This window comes from Lemur catta, chromosome 11 (assembly GCF_020740605.2).
Source record: "Lemur catta isolate mLemCat1 chromosome 11, mLemCat1.pri, whole genome shotgun sequence".
NCBI classification, from domain to species: Eukaryota; Metazoa; Chordata; class Mammalia; order Primates; family Lemuridae; genus Lemur; species Lemur catta.
The window spans coordinates 65,295,339-65,320,648 of NC_059138.1; the positions used below are offsets into that span (position 1 = coordinate 65,295,339).

Sequence of the window (25,310 nt, forward strand, 5' to 3'; positions counted from 1 at the left end):
ATCATTTAAAATCATTTTTATTTTTTAGAACGTGAACTTTCTACCATTTATATATATTTTAAATGTTAGGGACATAGTAGACATTTGTATGTATAAAGTATTAATTAAAATATATATGCTGTAGAATAAAAAATTATATATTAAATATTTACAGCTAGTATTTTTTCTAATATTAATAACTTACTGCACTATAATTTCTTTAAATTTTTATGTGATTCATGGTTATTGTGTTTCTTCTTTTCACTTATCAAGAATCTCATATTTAAGAAACTTTCAGGCAGATACGGTTTAGGGGAGAAGATAAGAAAATATTTGTGTGGCTCATGCCTGTAATTCTAACATTCTGGGAGGCCCAGGCTGAAGGATCACTTTAGCTCATGAGTTCGAGACCAGCGTGAGTAAGAGTGAGACCCCATCTCTACTAAAAATAGACAGTATTGGCTAGGTGTAGTGGCACGTGCTTATGGTCCCAGCTACTCAGGAGGCTGAGGTGGGAGGATTGCTGGAGCCCAGGAGTTTGAGGTTGCAGTGAGCTATGATGATGCCATTGTAATCTAGCCAGGGCAACTGAAGGAGATACTGTCTCAAAAAAAAAAAAAAAAAAAAGAAAGAAAGAAAAAAAATATTTTCCATTGAATAACTTATAATAGCAGAGGTCATGTGACAAAAAAATCAATGAGGTGCTATGAAAAAGTACAAGTAAAATACTATCGTTTATACCTTTAATTCTGATTAATGTGGATTATGGAAGATATGCTAAAAGAAATGGTATTTAAGCCGACCTAAAGAATATGCAGGATTCGGATGGGTGAACAAGGGAACATAGAAGTACCGTAAGCAGTAGACCAGAAGTTGTAGGAAGCAAACATGTCTGGCTTGTTTAATGTTATTGAATGAATGATGAATAAATGGAGTTATAAAGTATTTGGCAGATTTGAGGAACAAAAAGAGCTGATGTGATTTGAGAACAGATTGTAAACTATGCTTGAATGCTTGCTGTAACTTGTATGTCTGGTTCTTAAATTTTAAGAATAAGAATCAAAATGTAAGAATGCATAAGATCACCTGAAGGACTTGATAAAACTTGGTAAAATATCTGGGCCCCATTTCCAGTTATTTTAAATCAGTAGGTCCTACTGGGGCCCATGAATTTGCATTTCTCACAAGCTCACAAGGCTACTGGGCTGAATAATTCTATCTATATAACACTGTTACATAGACTGTAGTTTTGACTATATCATATACCCCATGAAAACCACCAAAAGTTTTTGTTCAAAGGAAATGTGTATGCTTCAACTTGTGTTTCAGATGAGAATTCTGGCAACTGTGTTAACGGGTAGCATAGAGATGATTTAATATTAGAAGATTAAGTTCCTAGGGAGATTTAAGTATAGAAAACTAAAGTAATTGAATCTGGCTACTGCCACAAAGCCTAAATTTCAGTTTTCTTGCATTTTAAAGAAAATATATTAATATCCATAGAAGAGCCTGTTTGAAACTTAACGAGTTATGTAACTATCTTAATCATGATTTAATGTTGTGATTTAGATCAGTTAAAATCAAGGAGATTAGCCATTTTTCAATCTATTTTTTTCTCATGTATACACATGGATATTCTTTAAGAAAACATTCATATCTGACATAAGTGCTGGATTAAGGCATCATTTTTAAAACTGCAAGTTGTGGCCCATTAATGGATATGCTGTTACTATAGTAGATCATCAGCATCTACCCAAAAGAACAAAAGACATTCTATAACAAAGATATCTGCACCGGAATGTTTGTAGCAGCACCGTTCACAATTGCGAAGATGTGGAAACAACCCAAGTGCCCATCAATACATGAGTGGATTAATAAAATGTGATAAATGTATACCATGGAGTACTACACAGCTATAAGAAACAATGGTGATATAGCACCTCTTATATTTTCCTGGAAAGATTTGGAACCCATTCTACTAAGTGAAGTATCCCAAGAATGGAAAAATAAGCACCACGTGTACTCACCATCAAATTGGTTTCACTGATCATCACCTAAGAGCACATTTAGGAATAACATTGATCGGGTGTCAGGCAGATGTGGGTGGGGGAGGGGATGGGTATATGCATACATAATGAGCGCAGTGCGCACTGTCTAGGGGATGGACACATTTGAAGCTCTGACTCGGGGGTGGGGGGGCAAGAGCAATATACATAACCTAAACTTTTGTACCCCCACAATATGCTGAAGTAAGCATTTAAAAAAAATCTATTAGTATGGTAGCAGGAAAGAGATATATATATAGTAGATCACCACCAAACTTTTGTGTAGTTACTTAGGATGGAATAAAATGAAACAGAGAATACACAATATCAACACATAATGGTTTTTTGTGAAACTTTTTTTTTCTGTTTATATGTGTCTTGTGCACACACATGTGATAGTTGGAACATGTGTTTTTTACCATGAGGTGTAGTAAAAAAAAGTTAGAAAAACTCTCGTTTAAGCACTGAGGGCTCAGCACTGTGGTGAATGCTGAGTAGCAAGAGATGAGGAGGGATTCTGATGTGGTAAAGGCACAATCCCTTAAGCTTACGGAGTCCATGTGGAGTGAAAATTTAATACAAAGAGAACTTTAAGAGAACAATGAAGGAAATACCTAATGAATACTAGTCAGCTGAGAGAAGTTAAAGAGCCCTGGGTGTTTAGGGCAAGATTCATGGAAGAAGTAGGATTTAGAAGATAAAAGGATAAGGAACATAAACAGATTGTAAGATGTTGCATTTAAGAAATGGAGAGGTGACTTATTTGAATGAGCAAGAATATTCATGTTGGGAAGTGATGACGTGTTAACTTTTGGCTTATCAGTTACAGTGCTAATCTCTCTAGCTTTTCCTGTCTTGGATGAATGGGGAGCTTTGGCAATCATTCCATTTACATTCCTCACCACTAACTAGCACCCACTAATCTAGAGAGGTTTTGAAATTACTTTAGTAAGCCATATTCTTTTTAATCACTACGTTTGTTTTATTTCTTTGTGTCTTTTTTCTTTAGTCTGATGTCATTCATCAGAGCGTGTATGAACTTATCCATACCGAAGACCGAGCTGAATTTCAGCGTCAGCTACACTGGGCATTAAACCCTTCACAGTGTGCAGACTCTGGACAAAGAATTGATGGTAAGAATTGATGGTACAAAAGATAGTGTTGGTGGTTTTTGAATACAATTCTGTAAAAGGAGGCTGGGAACCTGTAGGGGCATAGCACTCCATGGTGAAGGTAGGGAAGAAGTGGAAAGATAAGAGTCTGTAACCATATGGTCACAAACAGCCTGTTGAGCTAAGGAGTATTTTGGCAGATGAGAGCCACTAATGAGTTTTAAGCAACAGAATATTGCTATACTCAGTAATGTATTTTATAAAAATAACTTTAATACCATCATGAAAGATGGAAGGAATGTGCAGGGTTGATACTGGAGTGCAGGTATATTGTTAGGTTTAAAATGCACCAAAGAAAAAAGTAAACTAGCATATGCAATTATAAAAAAAGCTTTTCTGAAATGCAAAAAATGTTTTCAGAAATCCATGAAAGCGTTAAGAATATAAAGGTGCATTAGAAAATATGGAAATTGTTGACAGTTACAGCTCAATAAAAATATAAACAAAAACTAAGAAAGTTCTATGTGATAAAAGTGATATTTGGTAAGTTTTTATTCTCTTTTCATTAGCTCTTCTTCTGCAAATGATTTTTTGTATTCAGAATACAGACACCAGTTTGGAAGTTTACACAAATTTTACATATTCACACTTAATTTTACAGCAAAATGGAAAGTAAAATATGTGTTACTTTTTTCTACAGAAGCTCCTGATCTCCCACAGCCAGGAATCTATTACAATCCAGACTCGCTTCCTCCAGAAAACTCTTCTTTTATGGAGAGGTGCTTCGTATGCCGACTAAGGTGTCTGCTGGACAATTCGTCTGGTTTTCTGGTAGGGTGCAGTATCTTATAATGGTGACTTTTACCAGTGTTAAAGGAAAAATTTAAGGCAAATTTCATTTAGCAGAATTTCATTGTACAAAGAACTATTGCCAAGTCAGGCAGCTCTCAGAACCAGAAGAGGTTCAGAGAGCTCACTTTGCAATGCTGCTGGCAAAGCCTGCATTTATGCATTCAGCGTTTATGGACAGAAAATAGAAGTGAGGTACAGAAATACCTTGATTGATTATAGCTTGAGGTTTGCCTTATTGGAGCAGGGTCTGATCAGTTGGCCACCTGTGATTAGCTGAGACTCAGCTATTTATTACAAAAGTATACTCCTAAGTTGGGCTTCCTGTTAGTTTACATTGTAAGTTACATTGCAGTTCGTTGGTAAGGATTCAGAAGTTCAGAGGCATCTCAAGCCAAATTTAGTTTACTTTAACACTACTAAGTTGCTAAAAAAAGGGAAAAGTTAAATGAAGCCAATTTTCTTTGGTTATATTTGAATTCTATTTTAAAAATAGACTACCAAATAATTTGGTAAAGGAAAGTAACTTTATAAAATCATTATTTTAGGTTTTGAATATCTTCTGTGGCTCTGAAAACCCTATTCTTTAGGATCTAATAATGAGTGAAATAACATGAAACCTTGTATTTTGACTACTTTTAAGGACTTTTGAGGTATAAGATAATTATCTAGCCCTTCTTTAATAAAAGGATGCTTACCATCTTGGGATTTAATGCATGCTAGATAGGAAAATTGTGGCCTTTTCCACACATCTGGAATAACTGCTACATAGAAAAATGACTGTATATTCACAACTGCAGAATGATTATCTGATCTGATGTGAGACAGTCTCTTGTTGCGTAGTCTGAACGCCTATGTGAGGTAAGCACAGGGAGCAGCTTAGGCAGGACACTCAGAGTAGAGGTGGTCTGTTCTCTTAATTAGCCTTAGACAGCTCTTGCTGCCATGTACAGAAGAAGAGAATACAAAGTGTGTTGCTTATTCTTTTTGTGAATTAGCAAGAATTTGAAACAGATAATCAAATCTTAAGTATTACCAGGCAATACTTTTTGTTTGTGTTTTCATTTCTGAAGAGAATATTGTTGCCCTAGGGTTAGAATTGTGCTTTGAGATAGTTTTCCCCATACTGGTGCCCAAGATCAATCAGTATGTGCAGTTACGTGCTGCGTTAACAGTGTTTCAGTCAATGACAGACCACATAGTGACGATAATACCTTACGATTATTATGGAGCTGAAAAATTTCTATCGCCCAGTGATGATGTAGCTGTCATAACATCATTGTGGAACATATTAGTCACGTGTTTATGGTAATGCTGGTATAAACAAACCTACTGCGCTCCCGATCAGACATGTAAAAGAGCACATACAATTGTGTATAGTCCATAATACTTGATAATGGCAATGACTGTGTTATTGGCTTATGTATTTGCTATACTTTTAATCATTATTTTAGAGTGTACTCCTTCTTCTCATTAAACAAAAAGGTTAACTGTAAAACCCCCTCAGACAGTTCCTTTAAGAGGCATTGTTATCATAAAGCACAGCTCCATACATGTTAGTGCCCCTGAAGAGTTTCCAGTGAGACAAGGTATAGAGATACAAGACAGCATTATTGATCATCTTGACCCTGTGTAGGCCTAGGCTAATGCATGTGTTTGTGTCTTAGTTTTTAACAAAAAAGTTTAAAAAAAAATTGTAAATAGAAAAAAGCTTATAGAATAATGATTTAAAGAAAAATATTTTTGTACAGCCATACAATGTGTTTTTTTGCAGGTAGGGAGTTTGTTTGTTTGTTTGTTTGTTCTTTTGAGACAACATCTCGCTCTGTTGCCTGGGCTAGAGTGCCGTGGCATCAGTTTAGCTCACGTCAACTTCAAACTCCTGGGCTCAAGCGATCCTCTTGCCTCAGCCTCCCGAGTAGCTGAGAGTACAGACGCACACCATGAAGCCCAGCTAATTTTTCTGTTTTTAGTAGAGATAGGATTTCGCTCTTGCTGAGGCTGGTCTCAAACTCCTGACCTCAAGCAATCTTCCTGCCTCAGCCATGTACAATGTGTTTCAAAAGAGTTGAAAAGTTAAAAAAATGTTTAAAAATATATAAAGTAAAAAGTTACCATAAGCCGAGGTTAATTTATTATTGAAGAAAAATATATTTCTATAAATTCAGTGTAGCCTAAATGTACAGTGTTTATAAAGTCCACAGTAGTGTACAGTACTGCCCTAGGCCTTCACGTTCACTCACCACTTACTCACTGACTCACCCAGAGCGACCTCCAGCCTTGTAAGCTCCATGCATGGTAAGTGCCCTATACAGGTATACAATTTTTTTATCTTTTATACCATATTTTTACTATACCTTTTCTATGTTTAGATACATGAATACTTACTATTGTATTATAATTGGCTATAGTATTCAGTACAGTAAGATTCTATACCAGATTGTAGCCTAGGAGCCATAGGCTGTACCGTAATGCCTAACAGTACATTTCTCAGAACATACCCCTTGGTTCTATTTCTGAGGTGGAATATCTGTGTACAGTAGGGTCTTTTCTTCCTTGTGGTGCTATCAGACTGATGTGAGAAGCATCCCTGGTTGATAGCTCGTGTAGTATGTCTTAAAATTAATGTTTACTTCAGGACTTTTTCACCATTCATTCAGGAAATATATATTGAGTGCCTGGTGTGCAAGGAGCTGTGCTAGCTGAAAATGATAGGGTAATTGCAAGGTCAGAGAGTGGTACAGGTATTCCTGTTATGACCATTAGAATCAAGGGCTGGTTCTCTTACCAATTCACTTAGAACATTCCTCATACTACATTTTGGGACAGTTTTAGTGGGCCCCCTGTAGAGAGAGAAGTGAAAGGAACTAGCAGTTCTTATCCTCAGGAACTTTTATGGAATTATCAAGAGCCCTGGAAACAGCCATGATGATGGAACCTTTTTAAAAGGAACTATTTTATACTGCTAATTTTAATGAACTTTTTTTGTTTTTTTAAGGCAATGAATTTCCAAGGGAGGTTAAAGTATCTTCATGGACAGAAAAAGAAAGGGAAAGATGGATCAATGCTTCCACCTCAGTTGGCTTTGTTTGCAATAGCTACTCCACTTCAGCCACCATCCATACTTGAAATCCGAACCAAAAATTTCATCTTTAGAACCAAACACAGACTAGACTTTACACCCACTGCTTGCGATGCTAAGTAAGACTTTTTCATTTTTATTTCGTCAAATGTGTATTTCGTTTTATTAAGTCTCTCTTAGCATGTAAAACATAGTATAGATTGTAATATTGTTTATTATTTAGCTACTGTTATTTCATATTCTTTCAGTATAGCGTTCTAAAGTAAAATAATTTCATCAGGCTCACAAATCATTTTATTATTTTGTAATTTTTTACAGTACTTGCCAGAAAAAATGATATGCTTATAAGTTCATCCTTCTGATGACATTTATTGTTGGTTTGTGTTACATTTTTAAATAGTACAAATGTTATTTGATTTCTAATCCTAGGAATTTAATAACTTTCAGAAAATTACAAAGTGGAATCTGGTGTTAAGCATTTATATCACATCAAAACGTATCAATGTTTTTCTTTTTTCTAATGTGGGAATGCAGACAGCTAATCTGAAAACCTTTGTTTCCCCAAAAATAGAATATAAGCATTTTAAATTTTTATCAAAGATTTTGTTTTAATTGTAATCTCTCTATTAGATTTATTTTTAGCCATACTGATTTTCACAGTTTTATTCAGGAAAAGAAAATAGACTAAAACTGAAATTTGCAGCTGTAAGCAAAAGAGAGCAGTTTGCATAGATGTGTTTAATTTTTTCCACCTGATGATGTGAAATTCTGAATGTCAAGTAAAACATATTGCAGAAAATAGATTATAGCCAATGAATTGATCTTGGTTACTTCATTTATGTTAAATCTTAATTCATTCTTATTTTCCTTTTTTTTTAAACAGAGGAAAAATTGTTTTAGGATATACTGAAGAAGAGCTATGCACAAGCGGATCAGGGTATCAGTTTGTTCATGCTGCTGATATGCTTTACTGTGCCGAGTTCCATATGCGGAGTAAGTTGTAGTTCCTTAGGAACATGTCAGAAAAAACAGCATGTACTCTAGTACGTGTTTCAAAGATAGTGTGTTTAAGTAAACTATTTGGATAGCCTACTTCGTGTCATACCATTAGGATTAACCAGAGTTACACTCTTCATTCATTAACTTCCGTACAGCTGCCTCACAGGAATATAATAGTTTACTAAAAACATGACTATTTTTGGTCATGAAGTTTTGCTCAGGAAGTTTTCAGTGGCGTCATCATTAATTCATAAATCTACGTTAATACAGATTTAAACTTTAAAATTATAAAGTATTAGGCTGTAGGAAAACCTTTCCTGTTTAAAACAAAATAATTTTTATCTTTTTTTCCCCCAGTTTATACTCTTTTAACTTTTCTGTGTTACTAGAATCATCTGAATGTTACTTCATCTTCCCTTTAACATTTTAAATAATAAATTTAGTGTAAAATAGGAAAAAAACAACTCTGAAGAACTATTTTCATGCCTTTTAATCTACTGTATTTAAAAGTTGTCAAGATAGTCATCATCTTTGGTGATAGATGAAATAGATCCAGAAATATGTCAGAGGGGTTTGTTTCAGGGATTTTCTTAAATATATTGTTTTGGGGTTTGATAATTTAATTTTTTTATTTTATTTCAGTGATTAAGACTGGAGAAAGTGGCATGATAGTTTTCAGGCTTCTGACGAAAAACAATCGATGGACATGGCTCCAGTCTAATGCACGTTTAGTTTTTAAAAATGGAAGGCCAGATTATATCGTTGCAACTCAGAGACCTCTAACGTAAGCACAGAAACTTGGAATGTTTCATTTTCGTTTTTTAACAACAGTTTCATTTATAAGTCCTCTTTTTTTTTAATTTTTTTGTTTTATTTCAGCATATTACGGGGATACAAATATTTAGGTTACATGTATTGCCCTTGCCATAAGTCCTCTTACATGAAAACATAAAAATAATTCTAAGAGAATTGAATCTGGAAATAAATATGTCTAGAAAGAAGAGGGAACAGGTAAGAGACATTGAGTAGTTAGAATTGACAAACTTTAGTGAGCAGTTAAATAGGTGGAGCTGCAGAAAGAGAATAAGCAAAGAAAACTCCATGGTTTTATCCTGGGCATATGAAGGACAGATGAAAAGCTCGTGTCATCCATAAAATAAAAAGAAAAATATAACAATACTTGGTTTAGAATATGTTGTCTAAGTACAGCAGTGATTTGTAAGAGTTGCTTATGTATTCTGGAAACAAGTCCTTTGTCAAATATTTGCATTGCAAAAGTTTTCTCCCACTCTGGAGAATTGACTGTAGCTTGAGATGTAGGAGTCAAGATTGATTTTTTTTTTTCCTTTTTTTTCCCCCTTAATGTATGTATCCAGTTGACCAGTAACATTTATTAAAAATGTCCTCTTTTCCCCACTGCACTGCATTTTGATCAGGGGATTTTAACTGTGGTTCTTTCTCTGAACTCTCTTGTACTAGCTCCGTTAGTCTAGTTGTCAATTTTGTGCCAACATTGTATTGTCTTAGTTACTCTGTCTTTATTATAAGTTTTTATATCAGAGTGCATGTCTTCATTTTGTTTCTTTAGCTTTTTTTGTTGTTCTTCAAGATTTCCTTGGCTCTTTTCCCTTTATAATTCCATGTACATTTTAGAAATCAGTTGTCAATTTCCACCAGAAAATCTGTTGGAATTTTGAATGGGATTACCTTAAAACTGTAGATCATTTGGGCAGAATTAATGTCTTTATAGTACTGAGTCTACCAACCCAGGAACGTTTATGTAAGTACCGATCAAAGTACATGAGTATGTATGTACCTATGTATATGAGTACATGGATATGTATGTACCTCTAAAAATTTATGCCTCTGCCTTGATCAGTATTGCTAGAAGGCCATCAATTTCATTAGTTTCTACTAGAATCCAATGTTCGGTTTACTGATTTTTCCTATTGTACATTTATTTTCTTTTTTTATTTATGTCTGCTCATTATTATTTTCTTCTTTCTACTTTCTTTGAGTATAATTTGCAGTTGTTTCCAACTTATTCTTTTTAGGTAGACATTTAAGCATATATATCAATTTCCCTTTAAGTTTAAATACAACCCTCATGTTTTGGTATGTCTAATTTTTATCTTTCAGTTAAAAATATTTGCCCATTTTCATTTTTATTTCATTCATGAATTATTTAGAAATATAGTGTTATTGACTTTGTGATGTTGAGCAGTGGTACCCAGCCTCTTTGGCACCAGAGACTGGATTCATGGAAGACAATTTTTCCATGGGTGGGAGTGGTGATGTGAGAGATGAGGAGTGGCTGTAAATAGAGATGAAGTTTCGCTGGCTCGCCTACCACTCATCTGCTTTATGGCCCGGTTCCTAACAAGCCATGGACTAGCACTGGTCCAGGGGTTAGGGACCACAGATGGGGATTTTTCTAGTTGTCATTTTACAAATTGATTTTCGGCTTAATTCCATTGTAGTTGGAGAACATTCTTTGAATAGACTTCAGTTCTTTGAAAGAATTTCAGTGCTTTGAAATTTGTGGTGGCTTATTTTATGATCTAATATATGGTGAATGTCGGTAAAATAGTCCATGTACTCTTGTAAAGAATACATGTTCTGTTGTATGTTCTTTATATATCAGTGGTCTGGTTAATTCTGTTGTTCATATTTCTGTACATTTGTTGATATTAATATTTTGTGTGCTTGTTTTGTTACTAAGAGAGATTAGTTACTTTCATTTACTTATTACTAATGAGGCAGAGCATCTCTTTATATCTTTCTAGGATATTTTTCTTTTGTGAATTGCCAATTCATATCATTTGCCTATTTTTCTATTGAATAGTTTGCCTCTCTCTTAGATTTATTAGAGCTCTTTACCTATTATGGATATGAACTTTTATATGTATTAAATTATAAATATATATGTTACAAGTATTTCCTCCATGATTAACTTGATTTATGAATTCTTTTTCAAAAATGCAGAAGTTTTCATTTTCATATTGCCAGTTATGCCTCTCTTTTCCTTTATACCTCCTGGATTTTATGTTTTATTACACATACCTCTCCTACTGAGATTTCCTAAATTCTTATAGTTTTGTTTTTATATTTGGATCTTTATTACACACATAATTTTTTTTTTACAGGATGTCAGATAAGGATATAATCTGACTATGGAATTAATTATTGTACTAAACTTTAGAAAAAAATCTAAATCATTTAAATACATTCGTGTAAAAAACAATTCTGTGGTACCAGTCACAAGAATAATTTAGGTCAAAATAAAATAAACTCTATGTTCCCTGCTGTCAAACTCAAAGTATATTTTGCTTATTGTTTTCTTTTTTTGTATTATTTGATTTTAACATGTTTATACGATAGAATTTTTCCTAATATCTGCTAACTTTCTTGTACACAATTTTAGAGACGAAGAAGGAGCAGAGCATTTGCGAAAACGAAGTACAAAGTTGCCTTTTATGTTCACCACTGGAGAAGCTGTGTTGTATGAGGTAACCAACCCTTTTCCTGCCATACTGGATCCCTTACCAGTAAGAACTAAAAACGGCACTAGTGGAAAAGACTTTGCTACCAAGTCAACTCTCAACAAGGACTCTCTCAATCCTAATTCCGTCCTGGCTGCCATGATGCAACAGGATGAGTCTATTTATCTCTATCCTGCTTCAAGTACTTCAAGTACTGCACCTTTTGAAAGAAATTTTTTTAACGAACCTGTGAGTGAATGCAGCAATTGGCAAAACAATATTGCACCAATGGGAAATGTTAATATCCTGAAACATGAGCAAATTGATCAGTCTCAGGAAATGAATCCAACATTCTCTGGAGGTCACACAGAGCTCTTCCAAGATAAAAATAATGACTTGTACAGCATTATGAAAAACCTAGGCATTGATTTTGAGGATATTAAACACATGCAGCATGAAAAATTTTTCCGAAATGACTTTTCTGGTGAGGTTGATTGCAGAGACATTGACTTAACAGATGAAATCCTAACATATATCCAGGATTCTTTAAATAAGTCTACCTTCATGTGTTCCGATTACCAACAGCAGCAGTCCATGGCTCTTAACTCAAGCTGTATGGTACAGGAGCACCTACAGTTAGAACAGCAACAGCAGCAGCACCTGCAGCAGCACCAAAAGCAAGTAGTGGTGGAGCCACAGCACCAACTGTGTCAGAAAATGAAGCAGATGCAAGTTAATAGCATGCTTGCAAATTGGAACTCTAACCAATCTGTGCCTTTCAGTTGTCCTGAGCAAGACCTACAACAGTATAATGTCTTTTCACACTTACATGGGACCAATCAAGAGTTTCCCTACAAATCTGAGATTGATACTATGCCTTATACACAGAACTTTATTTCCTATGATCAGTCTGTGTTACCACAACATTCCAAATGTACAGAGTTAGACTTTCCTATGGGGAGTTTTGAACCATCCCCATACCCCACTACTTCTTCTAATTTAGAAGATTTTGTCCCTTGTTTACAAGTTCCTGAAAACCAAAAGCATGGAATAAATCCACAGTCAGCCATAGTAACTCCTCAGACATGTTATGCCGGGGCGGTGTCAATGTATCAGTGCCAGCCAGAACCTCAGCACACCCACGTGGATCAGATACAGTACAATCCAATAATTCCAGGCCAACAGGCATTTTTAAACAAGGTGAGGCTTTTATCAAACTGAATAAATCTTTTTGATGATTCCTCTTACCTTATAAATAAATAGACATAAGTTACAAATTTTTCATGATTGATTCTAATTGATTATCTGTGTTGTTCATGGAGACAGCATTTTTAATTATATCTGCGATTACTTTTTTTAATAAGTCTGTGCTTTTTTCAGTATGTTACTAATATATCATTTACCTGAATGATGAAGGAAAAAGAAATCAAGGGCTAAAGCAACATGAATATATCTTTAATGTAAGGTGACCTAAATTACCAAGTAAAATTAGTTAAAAGTATTATATTTAAAATAGAGAATTTGATTTACCTTTCTTGATTCTTTATATGGCTTTTTTAAAATTCAAACTGTAAAAATATATATTTGAATTTTTAAGAACAATTTCTTCAAAGCTAAATTTTTATATATCTGCTTGAAATTGGGTTGAAATCAAGTATAAGTGTGCTTTCTTAAAATGCTTTTGTCCTGGATTATCCTTGGAATTCAGTCCTAGTCTCCTTTTTGTTCTCTGGCTAGTCCTCTGTGCTATACCCATTCCTCATGTTATCCTTTAAGGTGGAATTACTTTTTTTTTTTTTTCTGACATTTTTCAAAAAGGGTAACTCAGCTGGCTTTCTGTCATGGGAATCAAGCTTGGTATTGTATTTTTATTGTTTAAATGTGTCATCAGAACCCATCTAGCAGTGAGCAAATTTTCACTAAATCTAAAAATGATTTTTTTTTTTTTTTTGAAAAGTTAACATAAAGTTAACTCTCTGGCCACCTAGGAATATATCATGTTGCATTCATGCTTTTCCATTAGAAAATATTTAGTTCATTTTAAAGTATATTTAAGTTTAGTTTTAAAGAATATCTTGACTAAAGTTAAGTTCATTGATGTCTATTTACTATGTATTAGAGTGTAGTAATTTAAAAATATAACGTGAATCTTTAGCTCTGGTTTCTTATGGCTTTTTTCATACATTTGCTTTGTCTGTTTATGAACTTTTTTAGAAAATGATGGTGAAGGTTTTTCTTATTCTCATTCCTTACATGCTTTAATTATATTAAAATTCAATAATATTATGATCTATCTCACAACATTGCTGTGACATAAGCATATTTTACTCTTGAGTAAAGCAAATTGTACAGAAGTTAATTATGTAAGATTACATTTTGAATAGGGGGGTCACATCAGTACCACATGAGTGCTTTAAGTGTCCTCCCCCCGCCACCCGCTTTGTACTGCTGCTTTGTGAATAATCAAGTAATAACTCTGTGGACCTACATATTTGCCTAGGGTAACCGCTAGTTACATGTGACTATTGAGCACTTGAAATGTAGTGAGTCTGAATTGAAAAAGTGCTGTAAGTGTGAAATACACACCAGATTTTGAAGGCTTAGCTTGAAAAAAGAAAGAATGTAAAATATCTCAGGCCTGCACGGTGGCTCAGGCCTATAATCCTAGCACTCTGGAAAGCCGAGGCGGGAGGATCACTTGAGGGCAGGAGTTGGAGACCAGCCTGAGCAAGAGCGAGACCCCAGCTCTACTAAAAATAGAAAAAATTAGCCAGGCGTCATGGTGCACCTGTAGTCCCAGCTACTCGGGAGGCTGAGGCAGAAGGATCACTTGAGCCCAGGAGTTTGAGGTTGCTGTGAGCTAGGCTGATGCCACAGCACTCTGTGCAGAGCAACAGAGTGAGACTCTGTCTCAAAAATAAATAAATAAAAGTTAAAAAAAAATCTTTTTTTATTGATTTCATGTTGAAATGATAAATTTTTGGCTATATTAGGTTAAATAAAATATATTATTAAAATTAATTTTACCTGTTTCTTTTTACTTTTTTTAATGTGGCTATTAGAAAAATTAAAGTTCTGTTTGTGGCTCACATTATATTTCTATTAGATGACACTGCTCTATACAGTATATTTAAAGAGAATGGTTGGCATACATTGTTATGAGTTATGAGAAAAATTCATTTAAGACCCATCATTATCTGGGCAACTACTATTACTATCCATTTGAAGACTTGACAGAGTTGCCATTCATTGAAGATATAGATTATGTAATTTTTACTGTATATCTGTGATATGTTTTAGACAGTTTTCAAAGTCATCAGCATTTTGATTACTAAAGTCTAATGTCACATAGGCTTTGGAAAAGTAGGTTTTATTTGAAGCAAGTAAAGATATGATTTTGATCTGTTTGAAAGTTTCCACAACTTCTAATTATATTATAAAATAAAAAGATTCTATAATCTATAAAACTCTACAGAACTATGTATCTTCATGTCTTTCCTTGTTTTTTTTTTTTTTTTTCTGGTAGTAGTTGTAGAAATCAGACTAATCTCAGTGTAAGCAGGCAAGAAAGAGCACTTTCTTTTGGTGACTTGATTTTGTAATTAGGACAATGCTTTTATTAGTATTCATTAATTTAAAGTATATTATAAATAAGAATTGGTTAAGGAAATCATACCCATTGTGTAATATTTTAGGAATATCAAGAAACCTTTAGAAAATCAGAATTCGCCTTTGTGGAAAAGTCCTAGGTCTTGTGCAGTCCAGTGTAGTAATCTTGAATATAATCAATTCATTGATACCTAGAACTTGACTGAGATGAAGTCTGGTCAAAGCAAACCTACTTGTGACAAAGAATATTTAACTGTGATTCATGACTGGTGCTTTTTGACCCATCAATTTCTAACTGACCTGAAGGCCATCTGAAATGAGAAGGTTGTGTTACTCATCTGTACCATCTTCAAAATTTTTTGTCAAATTAGTGGAAAAACCAAACAGTTACAAAGGCAACTAATACATAATATGTAGGCAATATGTCTTTACTGAATGAAAGATTTAAGATATAGCAGCAGTAAAGGAATTTGAAGTTTACCAACATGCAGGACTGGTTCTAAAAATACATATTAATATATTATTTAATGGCTTAAGATATTTGAAAGATCTGTCCTAATAAATTATATTGCTATTTTTGTTTTCAGTTTCAGAATGGAGGAGTTTTAAATGAAACATATCCAGCTGAATTAAATCACATAAATAACAGTCAGACTACCCCACATCTTCAGCCACTTCATCATTCATCAGAAGCCAGACCTTTCCCTGATTTGGCATCCAGTGGATTCTTGTAACTCCAAGGCAATTTTGATCTTGGTTTTTGGATTAAATTAGTTTGTAATGGATTATAGAGTAATAGTAATAAAACTGTCAATGTTGGACATCAGCAAGGTCACATGGAGACATTGATGCATGTTGTTCATACTTATTCCAAGCCAAATTTTAATTTTTGTTTTTAGAAAAGAAAATATCAAAATTATACTATAGTCATTAAAATAGAAAGTATACTGCCACGGAGTAGTGAGATACTATCTACATTTCACATTATTCTGAGCACCAAAAAATATGCAAAACTTATTGAGAAGAACTTTAAGACTGTTAAATTACAAAACTTTCTCTATTTGAATTATTTCTGTCAGAATAAAAATGAAAACTTAGAGTTTTGAATTTCTGGATTCTCAATAGTTCATAGAATACAAAGTTATACAAAGTTACAAAACTATTTTCTTATCGTTTTAGCCTCTGCTTTTCTCTCAGATGTTAAATGGTTTGGTGCTTTTTATAAAAAGATAATCTCATTGCTTTCCTCCTTCACTGTTAATCTAAGTGCCTCACATTTTTTTCTACCTATAACACTGTAGGATGTATATTTTATATAAAATATTTTTTCTTTTTTAAATTAATAACATTCTTTTGCGCACAAATATTATTTGTATTTCCTAAATACAATCATTTTTATTCAGGCATGTTTTAACACTCACCTTTCTTCAGGTAAAGGGCAAATAATGAGTGAAAAGATAATTATTTATTACATAATCTAATTGCTTCTAGACTTTAAATGTTGCTATGTGCCTTATGTTGAAAAATTTAAAAGTAAAATTTCTTTCCAAATTCTTAATTATAAAATACTAAGACAGTAAATTTCAACAGTGTTTTCAGAAGAGATAATACCACTGTTTATTGACATCTCCCTGATGATGGTTGCATGTTGCAATGTGAAAAATCTGAACCATGTTTATTAAATTGCAATGAAGAGAAGCAGTTTTATTTCTAGCTTTTTAATTAAATTAAGCAAAGCACCCATTTCAATGTGTATAAATTGTCTTTAAAAACTGTTTTAGATCTATAATCCTTTATGATATATTATGTTGACTTTATAAATTTCACTTCTTAGAACAGTGGAAACTTTGTTTTTCTCATATTTGAGGAGTGTTAAGATTGAAGATAACGATGTTTGGTGCAAAGTATTGTAATGAGTGAAATTAATGGTGCATTGTATAGATATAAAGAACAAAATTATTTGTAAAATATTTTCAATTTTTCATTTTAAAATAGTCCATACCTTATATATGCACTTAAATAATTTGTTTGGGTTTTACATATTTTATCAGTGTCTTTCTAAGAAATGAAATAATGAATCAAACTGCTTTTAAGTTGGTATTAAGAAAAAGACAACCACACTGTTCATTTACCTTCAAATATTAGGTTGTCTTTATGATATAGTGACCTTTATTACCAATAAGGCAAATTATTACCCTACTAACTTTACAGTTCCGAAATGATTTAAAAGTAAAAATACCACCATCTGCTATTATTTTATTTAAATATGACATCTGAAGGGCATAGACGCATTTTGCATATATTATTTAAAAATCTGATGGAATCCCAAACTGAGATGTAGTATTAAAATACATTTTTCTTTTTCAGTAAATTAATGTATATAAAAGTGGCTTCCGACAAAATCTCTCTCAGTTCTATATATTTTCAGTCAAAACTTTGAATCTGTAGAATCAATTTAAGTGTTAAAAAAAAATTTGTCTAAAACATTTCATAATTTGTTTCCAGGATGAGATATCACTAAGGATTTAGACCAGTGGTCTAGATTAATTTTCTATTTTTACATTTAAACTCTCATTAAAAGTCTTCATATAAACCATTTCTGTTAGTCTGTTCCACATGTTATTGGATGAATTGTTTAGTGGAAAAATAGGCTTTTTAAATTGTGAATATAATGACAATCAATTATACACTTATAAAATTAAGTTTTTAAAACAATATTGTATATTTTTATCTATATAAAATAACTAAAATATATCTAAGAATAATAAAATCACATTAAACCAAATACACCTTTGTCTGTATTGCAAAGTGCCAAACTAAGGAAGAATGCTTAGTGTACTGCTGTATTGAGGGATTTATTTTTAGATGCTGTGCACATCTAAGGATGTGGATGTGTCTAATTTGGTCTTTTCCTATACCAGGTTGTTCTTCCAGTGCCTGAAGGTTTAACAGTATTCCAACATATTATGAAGCTTTCAGTCATTACTATGCACAAACTCTAGTGTTTTTCAGTATTACAAAATTCTAGGTAAATGTTCTCATGGCTTTTCTCTTTCCTTCAAAATGTTACTGCTTACATATGCCATGCATAAATTCTTGTTTAAAATATGATTTATAACATCCTTATTACCAAACAAAATTGTATACAATAATATACGGTAATAAAATAATCACCAAGTACAAATAATACGTTTTAATGTTAATTCTTTCTGTTCCATGTAAGGGAAATGAACACTTACACAGTATAGTATTATAAGTATGTTAGATGAGGGGAATCTATAATATTTAAGGATGTGTTAAGTCAATAATTCATAAACATAAAATTCTGCCCCTCTGTTTTGGCCTTTATCTGAATATAGAAAACATATGTTCAGTAACTTCATAAAATGCTTCTGAAATGAACTGTTAATTATTAAGTCCTGTGTTAGTGTTATAAATGTAGTAGTGTCAGTTTCTCAGATTAAAATGCAAAACCCCATTTTAATATTTTAAGAATATTTCTGAAGAAATTTGAAGTAACCCTGTTAGCTATATTTTGTGCTTATATTAGAAAAGTTACTGCCCGAACTTAGTGTGTCTCTTTAATAAATGTAAATGACACAGAAGCCTTTCGCCTTAAATTCATAACTCTTGAACATTCACCAAAAATTCTGCAATTAGAATTGATAGAAGAAGTGTGTGAGGAGGAGAGGGTCCCAAACTGCAAGGTTAGCACCCTGCCTTCCTCACTCTCGTGCACGTGGTCTCTACACTTCCCTTCTCAGAGGCTCTCCTCTGTAGGCTTGCATGTGTACAAGTCTCCCTCCATCCTAGAAAAGAAAAGTACTTCTTTACCTCCTTTCTCTGAAACAGCTTAGATCTGAAATCTGGGTTTGTTTTCCACCCTTCTGCTATACTGCATTGTTGCAGTTCCCTTAACTCACTTTTTACCATAGGCTGATTTTCTATGGCCCTCCAGTCGAATTGATTACACCTTCAATTAACTTCTCTCTTCCCTCATCTTTCATGACACCAGTTTTCCTACAACTTCCTATCATTTCCTCTCTTTCTTTTGTTAGCCAATCTTCCCTCCTCCCACCTGGCAACAGGCTTAGTTCTGACCATTTGTGGCCTTGTCTACATACTGCCTAAGAAGTGATTTGATGTCTTCTGAGTGACTTTGTGAAGCGTTCTTTCCCTGGGAGAGCAGCATGGCAAAGCTCAGACATAGACTCTGGAGTCAGACTGCTCGGTGTCATTCTGGAATCACCACAAATAAGATAGAAACTACTGGGAAGTCTCCTTACTCTCTCTCAGCCTGAATTTCGTTTTCTACAAAATAAGAATAATAGTTAATTCCTGCTTTACTGGCTGACTGGAGGATTTCATAAGTTAATTAATGTGAAAACACTTAGCTCCCCATGGCCAAAACGAGTAATTCAAGCCACTAAAATAATCGCATTAGAGATTACAACCCAAAGAATAAATATCCATGAATCTATCCTGATATGAATAAATGGTTGAATAAATACGTGGAGGGGAGAAGGGGCAAATCTTTCTCACAGAAGAATCCCGAATAGTACTGGTAGCTACTATGCCTTCCAATACGTGAACTTAGTTCTCCTGCCCTGGAAGTGTGAGCAGCTCAATGACTTGCTTCCAAAGATTATGGTACAGAAAGGTAAAAAATTATAACTTTATATTGTTGAAATCTGGCAGACACCAACCAAGTCATCAAGGTTAACATCACCAATGATAAATCATATTGATAACATGTATTCCCAGATACGATACTTTGAGAAGTGTTCTTCAGCTGGTATTCTTAAAAGCACATAACCCTGGTCTAATCATGAGAAACCAGCAGACCAACCCAAATTCGAGGACATTCCAGAAAATTTCTGAGAGTATTCATGTGAGTGTCACAACCATGAAAAAGAATTAGAGACCGAGAAATTGTCAAAGAGCAGAAGAGACTAAAGAGGCATGATGACTGAATGTATCTGGATTGCACCCTGCAATAGAAAAAGGGCACTAGTGAAAAACTTCAGAGATCAAAGTCTATTTTGGTTAACAGCACTGCACCACTCTTGATTTCCTAGTTTCTACCAATGTACCGTGGTTGTGTAAGACATTAACAATAGAGGAATCTGGATAAAGGGAATAAAGGGACCCTCTTTATGTTCTTTCAACTTTTCCTGTAGATCTAAAGTTATTCTACAATAGTTTGAAAATCATTTTTATATAAAAAGCAATTTTTATTGCCTCAATAAATGTCATTACCGTTTTCCTATGATATCTAAACACCATCTTCTCGGTTGTGGGTAAAGCTATACATTGACACCAATCCTCATTCTGTTGGCTCCATATTGGATGATATCTGGGTTTTTAATCTCCCAAAGTGTTCCTTTCCCCTTTGATCTCCTGACGTCATCCTTACCAATGGCCCCGCTAGCCTTTTTCTCATAGCTCCTGCATATCAGCTACAATAGACCTATGTTTTTATTAATATTTCAGCTCCCAGACTGAGCATTTGTAGCTGCCTTACATCTGTCAACTAGATATGTCTTTTTCTAATCCTCGCTTCCTCTACTAGCTCTTTATCCACCTTGTGGTCTTCAGACCCTTGAGTGGACATTATTCTTTTTCAGTCCATCAACCTGGACCTCAGTATCAGTATTTCAGCAATATTTTCGCTGACCTCCTGACTTTGCTCACTTCCTTATTAGTAAGTCCTGTTCCAGTCCATAGCCCTGGCCCAAACACCTTGTTTTCCTGGTAAGTGTTCTTACTCGAGAGTCACAAAACTGAAATAATTGGCCTCACCGCAGACTTACCATGTCTATAGCAGACAATGACAATTGCCTACACTGATCTCATTTTTTCTTCCTTAGTAAGAGAACCCAGACTTTTTACTGGTTATACTGAGGGGGGAAAAAAAGACTACATTTTCCAGCCTCCTTTGTGGATAGGTGTGGATAACGTGAGTAAGTTTTGCAACCATGTGCCTAACAGTAAAGAAGAAACAGAATTTGGTAAACTAAAAGGGCCCAATAAAAAATAAGTAGCACCCCCTCTTTTTCCCTTGAATTTTGAAGCTATTGAGAAATCAGATGAAAGTATGAGCAGATAGAGAAGGGGGAAAGAGGTCCTCATTAGAAACCTTAACTTAGCATGAGCACCAAAGGAGGACTGCCCACCCCATTCCCCCGTCTCCAGTCTAGAGCTTGGGACAGACTATTCTGGGACACTCAAGGTAGGGCCAACCTACTTCACATCACAGCCTCCTGCAATTCCAGATAGACACAAGGGCGAAGGAGACCAAATTCCTCATGTCCAGGACCACTGATAGATTTGCGTCACATATTTGAGGAATGTGGACAAGGGTTGCCACCCACCTTGTCCTTCTACAAGGGGGAGAATTAAATGGTCAGGCAAGAGGCTGGGAGCATTCACCCTCATGGAAACCTGAGGAACAGGAAAAACGTTTTTCTGTCCAAAACATCGCAGACATCATCATCATCATCGTCATTATTATTATAAAGCAAATTCATAAAGTTTTGCCAATTTGATTAAAAAAAAGTTTTGTCAAGAGCCCTTTCCATTGTCCATTATTTTGTTCAATGGCTTCTATGTAGCATCTATAAGAAGCAGAAGTTTCAAGTCAGAGTTCAGACTTAGAAAAATAATCATCTCTTCTACCAAAATGCTGTGTAATTTATTTCATTTACCTCTTGATTATGCTTCCAGGAAGCACAGAATTCAGTTTTGCACTTAGATGCAACAGCTTCCCTTCTTCACCTTTATTTCAAGCAAGAATATCTGTGCTTCTGTGTTGCTATCCCCACTTCATTTGTTACTTTCTTCTTGATATCACTGGCTTTCTTTTAGTTTTAATGCAAGCTGCCACAAATTTCTTTTACAGTAGGATATAAATTATCCATATACAAATGCAGGCAGTTAAATGCAGTGATGCAGAGAAAATAGTGGAAGAGAAATATGCTATCCGTGAGCTCCTTTAGATAAAATGTTGGCCAATAAAACTTAGCAGCCTTTATAGAATTTGGGTTGGCTCAGTATAGAACTAGTGCCTAACTAAAGGGATCATAACTACAAAGAATGGTTTCAATCCTGTCTGTCTATCCACAGGCTGTGACATTTTCTCCGTGCTCCTTCTCTTGGACACTGTTAATTTAAGATTCTTTGCAATGTCTATGAAATTCTTGGCTTTGGGCCTCTGTAATATTCCAAATCATAATTGTCTTAAATCATGTATTATTTCCTGTCCTCCATATTATCTTTTTTTCTTTGTGGGCCAGAGTAAACCAGAGGGGTCCCAGGTGGAAAGACTTGAGAGAGCTGACTGTGTGAATACATCTGAAGCACCCCCTTCATACTCCTAGTAAACATAGGTGAGACAGTGGGGAGTTGTAAGCCCTTGCTTTCATAGATGCGGTCATATGGAAACTTGAGTCATCACTACTAGTTCTCAGAGGCTGATAAGAAAATTCAAGTTATGCAAGTAGAGATGAGGAAACTAAGGCCAAAGTGGCAAAATAGCCTGTTCAGGTCACACAGGTGGAGGTAGAGACAGACCTAGGCTTTGCACCTGCTAATTAAGAGCTCTTCCACAGAGTGGACCTTCTAACACCCACCGTGTGCTTCATTCAGGTTATCTCATTTACTCCCTACACCCCCATGAGGCAAACATAAGTATCCCAATTTTACACATGATAAAGCTATATTTTTTTCCAAAAAAAAAAAGCAATCTTCTGTTTAAAAGGCAATTTAAAAAAAAAAAAAAAAAAGCAATGAAAATGACTGATACAGTTGTGGTAGACAAATGCCTTTCCCCCACCTCAGAGATGTTCATATTCTAATACCCAGAACTATGACTATGAGTATGTTAATTGAGATGGCAAGAGGGGCTTGGCAAATGTGATTAAGTTAAGGACTTTGACATGGGGTGAATACACCAGATTATCTGGGCGGACCCAATATAATCACAGGGGTCCTTATAAGAGGAAGGGTCAGCATCAGAGGAAAGGATGTGATGAGAGAGTGGGGCGGGGGGGGGGCTGTGAGAGAGAGAGATTGAAGATGCTACACTGCTGGCCTTGAAGATGAAGGGCCACAAGCCAAGCAATGCAGACAGCCCCCAGAAGCTAGAAAGGCAAGGAAACTAATTCTCCTCTAGTGGCCCCTAGAAGGAACACAGCTCTAGCAACACCTTGATTTTAGGACTTCTGACTTCCAATACTGCTAAGATAATATATTTGTGTTTTTTAAGCCACTAAGTTTGTGTTAAGGTAATTTGTTGCAGCAGCAATAGGAAATTAACACAATCGTTATAGATTTTAAGAAAGCAAGAGTTGCATTTGGGAAGAAAATATTTACTCCTCCATGATATCATTTCTAGAGAAAAATTTAAGAAGCTGTTCTCTGTATCTCTCCCTGGCTAAGACAACTGTGCTATTTTGCAGGGGAGGACTAGGAAGTTGTGGCAGTACTTCCCATCCCTCTCCACCCTCAGATGCCTCAGAACCTGCAAAAAGCCTCCACTTTAAGAGCCTGACAGGGGTGCCTAATGGGCTCCAGCCTTGCCTTGGCATCACAAAGAAATGTGGAAGAACATAGCCAACTCGTAGTTTCATTACAGCTTTGCCTTAACCAGATGTGTAGCTCATGTCAGAAGCCAGGAAATGCATTGCTTACAGCCCTGCATGTGTTTCTGAAAAAGGGTCCTCATAAATGTGTCTGGTCTTTGCAAATAATCCTACAAATTGGCCTGATTCCTAGAAGAAAAATGGCTTTACTACAGTGGGTTAGACATCACACAAACAGTGTCAGTTATGCATCTTTAAGTGTTTGTTCTATGTTTAAAATTAACAGTTATTTTGGGGATGCATCTAAGGCATTTGTATATGAAAAAATAAGTTTTTATGTATATCACGATATTATCATCTAGTGGAGTCTAAGAAAAGACCATTAAAAGAGAAAAGTGACCCAGAAACTGTCACAAAAGCTGTTTTTTTCTAAACACAGTGCAGCATATATTTGTTCAGTGCTTTATATGCTCTGCAGTTTTACACCCATTATCAGAATTGATTCTGACTACCACAGTAGAAGGTAAGTTTTTATGGAAAAGAAAGAATCCAAGAAGATTTTCAATGCTACAGAACTACTAACTAGTGGCATCAAAGACTGGACTGAAGTCATCTGACTTCCAAGTTCAAACTTTTTGTTAATAGTTCAGGGTGGTCTTTGATAGGATACAATAAGAAGTGCACCCTTAGTTTAACTATATCCATCAAGCATTTACAGTTTACCTTGAAGTTCATGTGCAAACTATGGGTCAATCCCAGATGGATATATAAGGCAGGATTACTATTGTGGAATCCATTGAGGAATTATTATTCCTACAGTTAAGGAAATTGAGGCTAGAATGAGAGATAATTAATGCTTATTCTACCTAAAGTGCTCCTCATTTCTATAATAAATTAATATAACCAGATTTAAAAATGATTTGGCTGAACAATGTTTTAGGAGGTTTCTGTCCTTGATTCCAGTGAGATATGAAATTAAATGTTTCCTGCTGGACATTTTATACCATCTGGGATATTCCAAATGACTCTGCTCTTTCCAGAATTCCATCTTTTCTGGAGAATTAACATGTGCCCCTGCACAAAGGCCATTTACAAGATTTATCCTTACTTGGTATGTATCAAAGAAAAGTCCTTAACAGAAAATGGAGCATTTAAAATGTTATGAGATTATCTCAGTTTAAAGTAAAAGTATGAGAACACTTAGATACTAGACTCCCATATTTTCCTTCAATTTTCAAACAACTGCATTTAAAAATTCCTTTCAAAAAACAAGTTACGAAACGTTTTATAATATAGAAAGGAGCTTTCGCTTGTGTCTTCCATATCCCAGACATTCAACATACAATAAATTTTCACCAGCCTTTGGGGGTTTCAAGGAAGCCATATTTCCATTTTATACTTTTTGGAAGTAGATATAGCAGAATTATTTTTTTTTAAGATATACCAAAATTCTATTCTATTCTGGCTGTGCGTATGCAAGAGCTGTGAGTTAATGTCTCCTGTTTCATTTCCCATAATATTCTTCACAACGGCATCTTCTTAGTGATTTTAATCTCAGTAGCAGATTGAGT

The 25,310-nt window shown here is 34.7% G+C and overlaps 1 protein-coding gene across 1 annotated transcript in view; it reads left to right on the forward strand.

Annotated features, from left to right (window-relative positions):
• Positions 1-16,295, forward strand: part of AHR (aryl hydrocarbon receptor) — a 47,558-nt gene extending 31,263 nt beyond the window's left edge. The window contains exons 5-11 of the mRNA XM_045564366.1: positions 3,034-3,157; positions 3,837-3,967; positions 6,984-7,186; positions 7,951-8,060; positions 8,709-8,850; positions 11,491-12,748; positions 15,745-16,295. Coding sequence (XP_045420322.1) covers positions 3,034-3,157; positions 3,837-3,967; positions 6,984-7,186; positions 7,951-8,060; positions 8,709-8,850; positions 11,491-12,748; positions 15,745-15,891 — 2,115 coding nt within the window. The 3' untranslated portion in view covers positions 15,892-16,295. The remainder of the gene's footprint in view (positions 1-3,033; positions 3,158-3,836; positions 3,968-6,983; positions 7,187-7,950; positions 8,061-8,708; positions 8,851-11,490; positions 12,749-15,744) is intronic.
• The last annotated feature ends 9,015 nt before the right edge of the window (positions 16,296-25,310 follow it).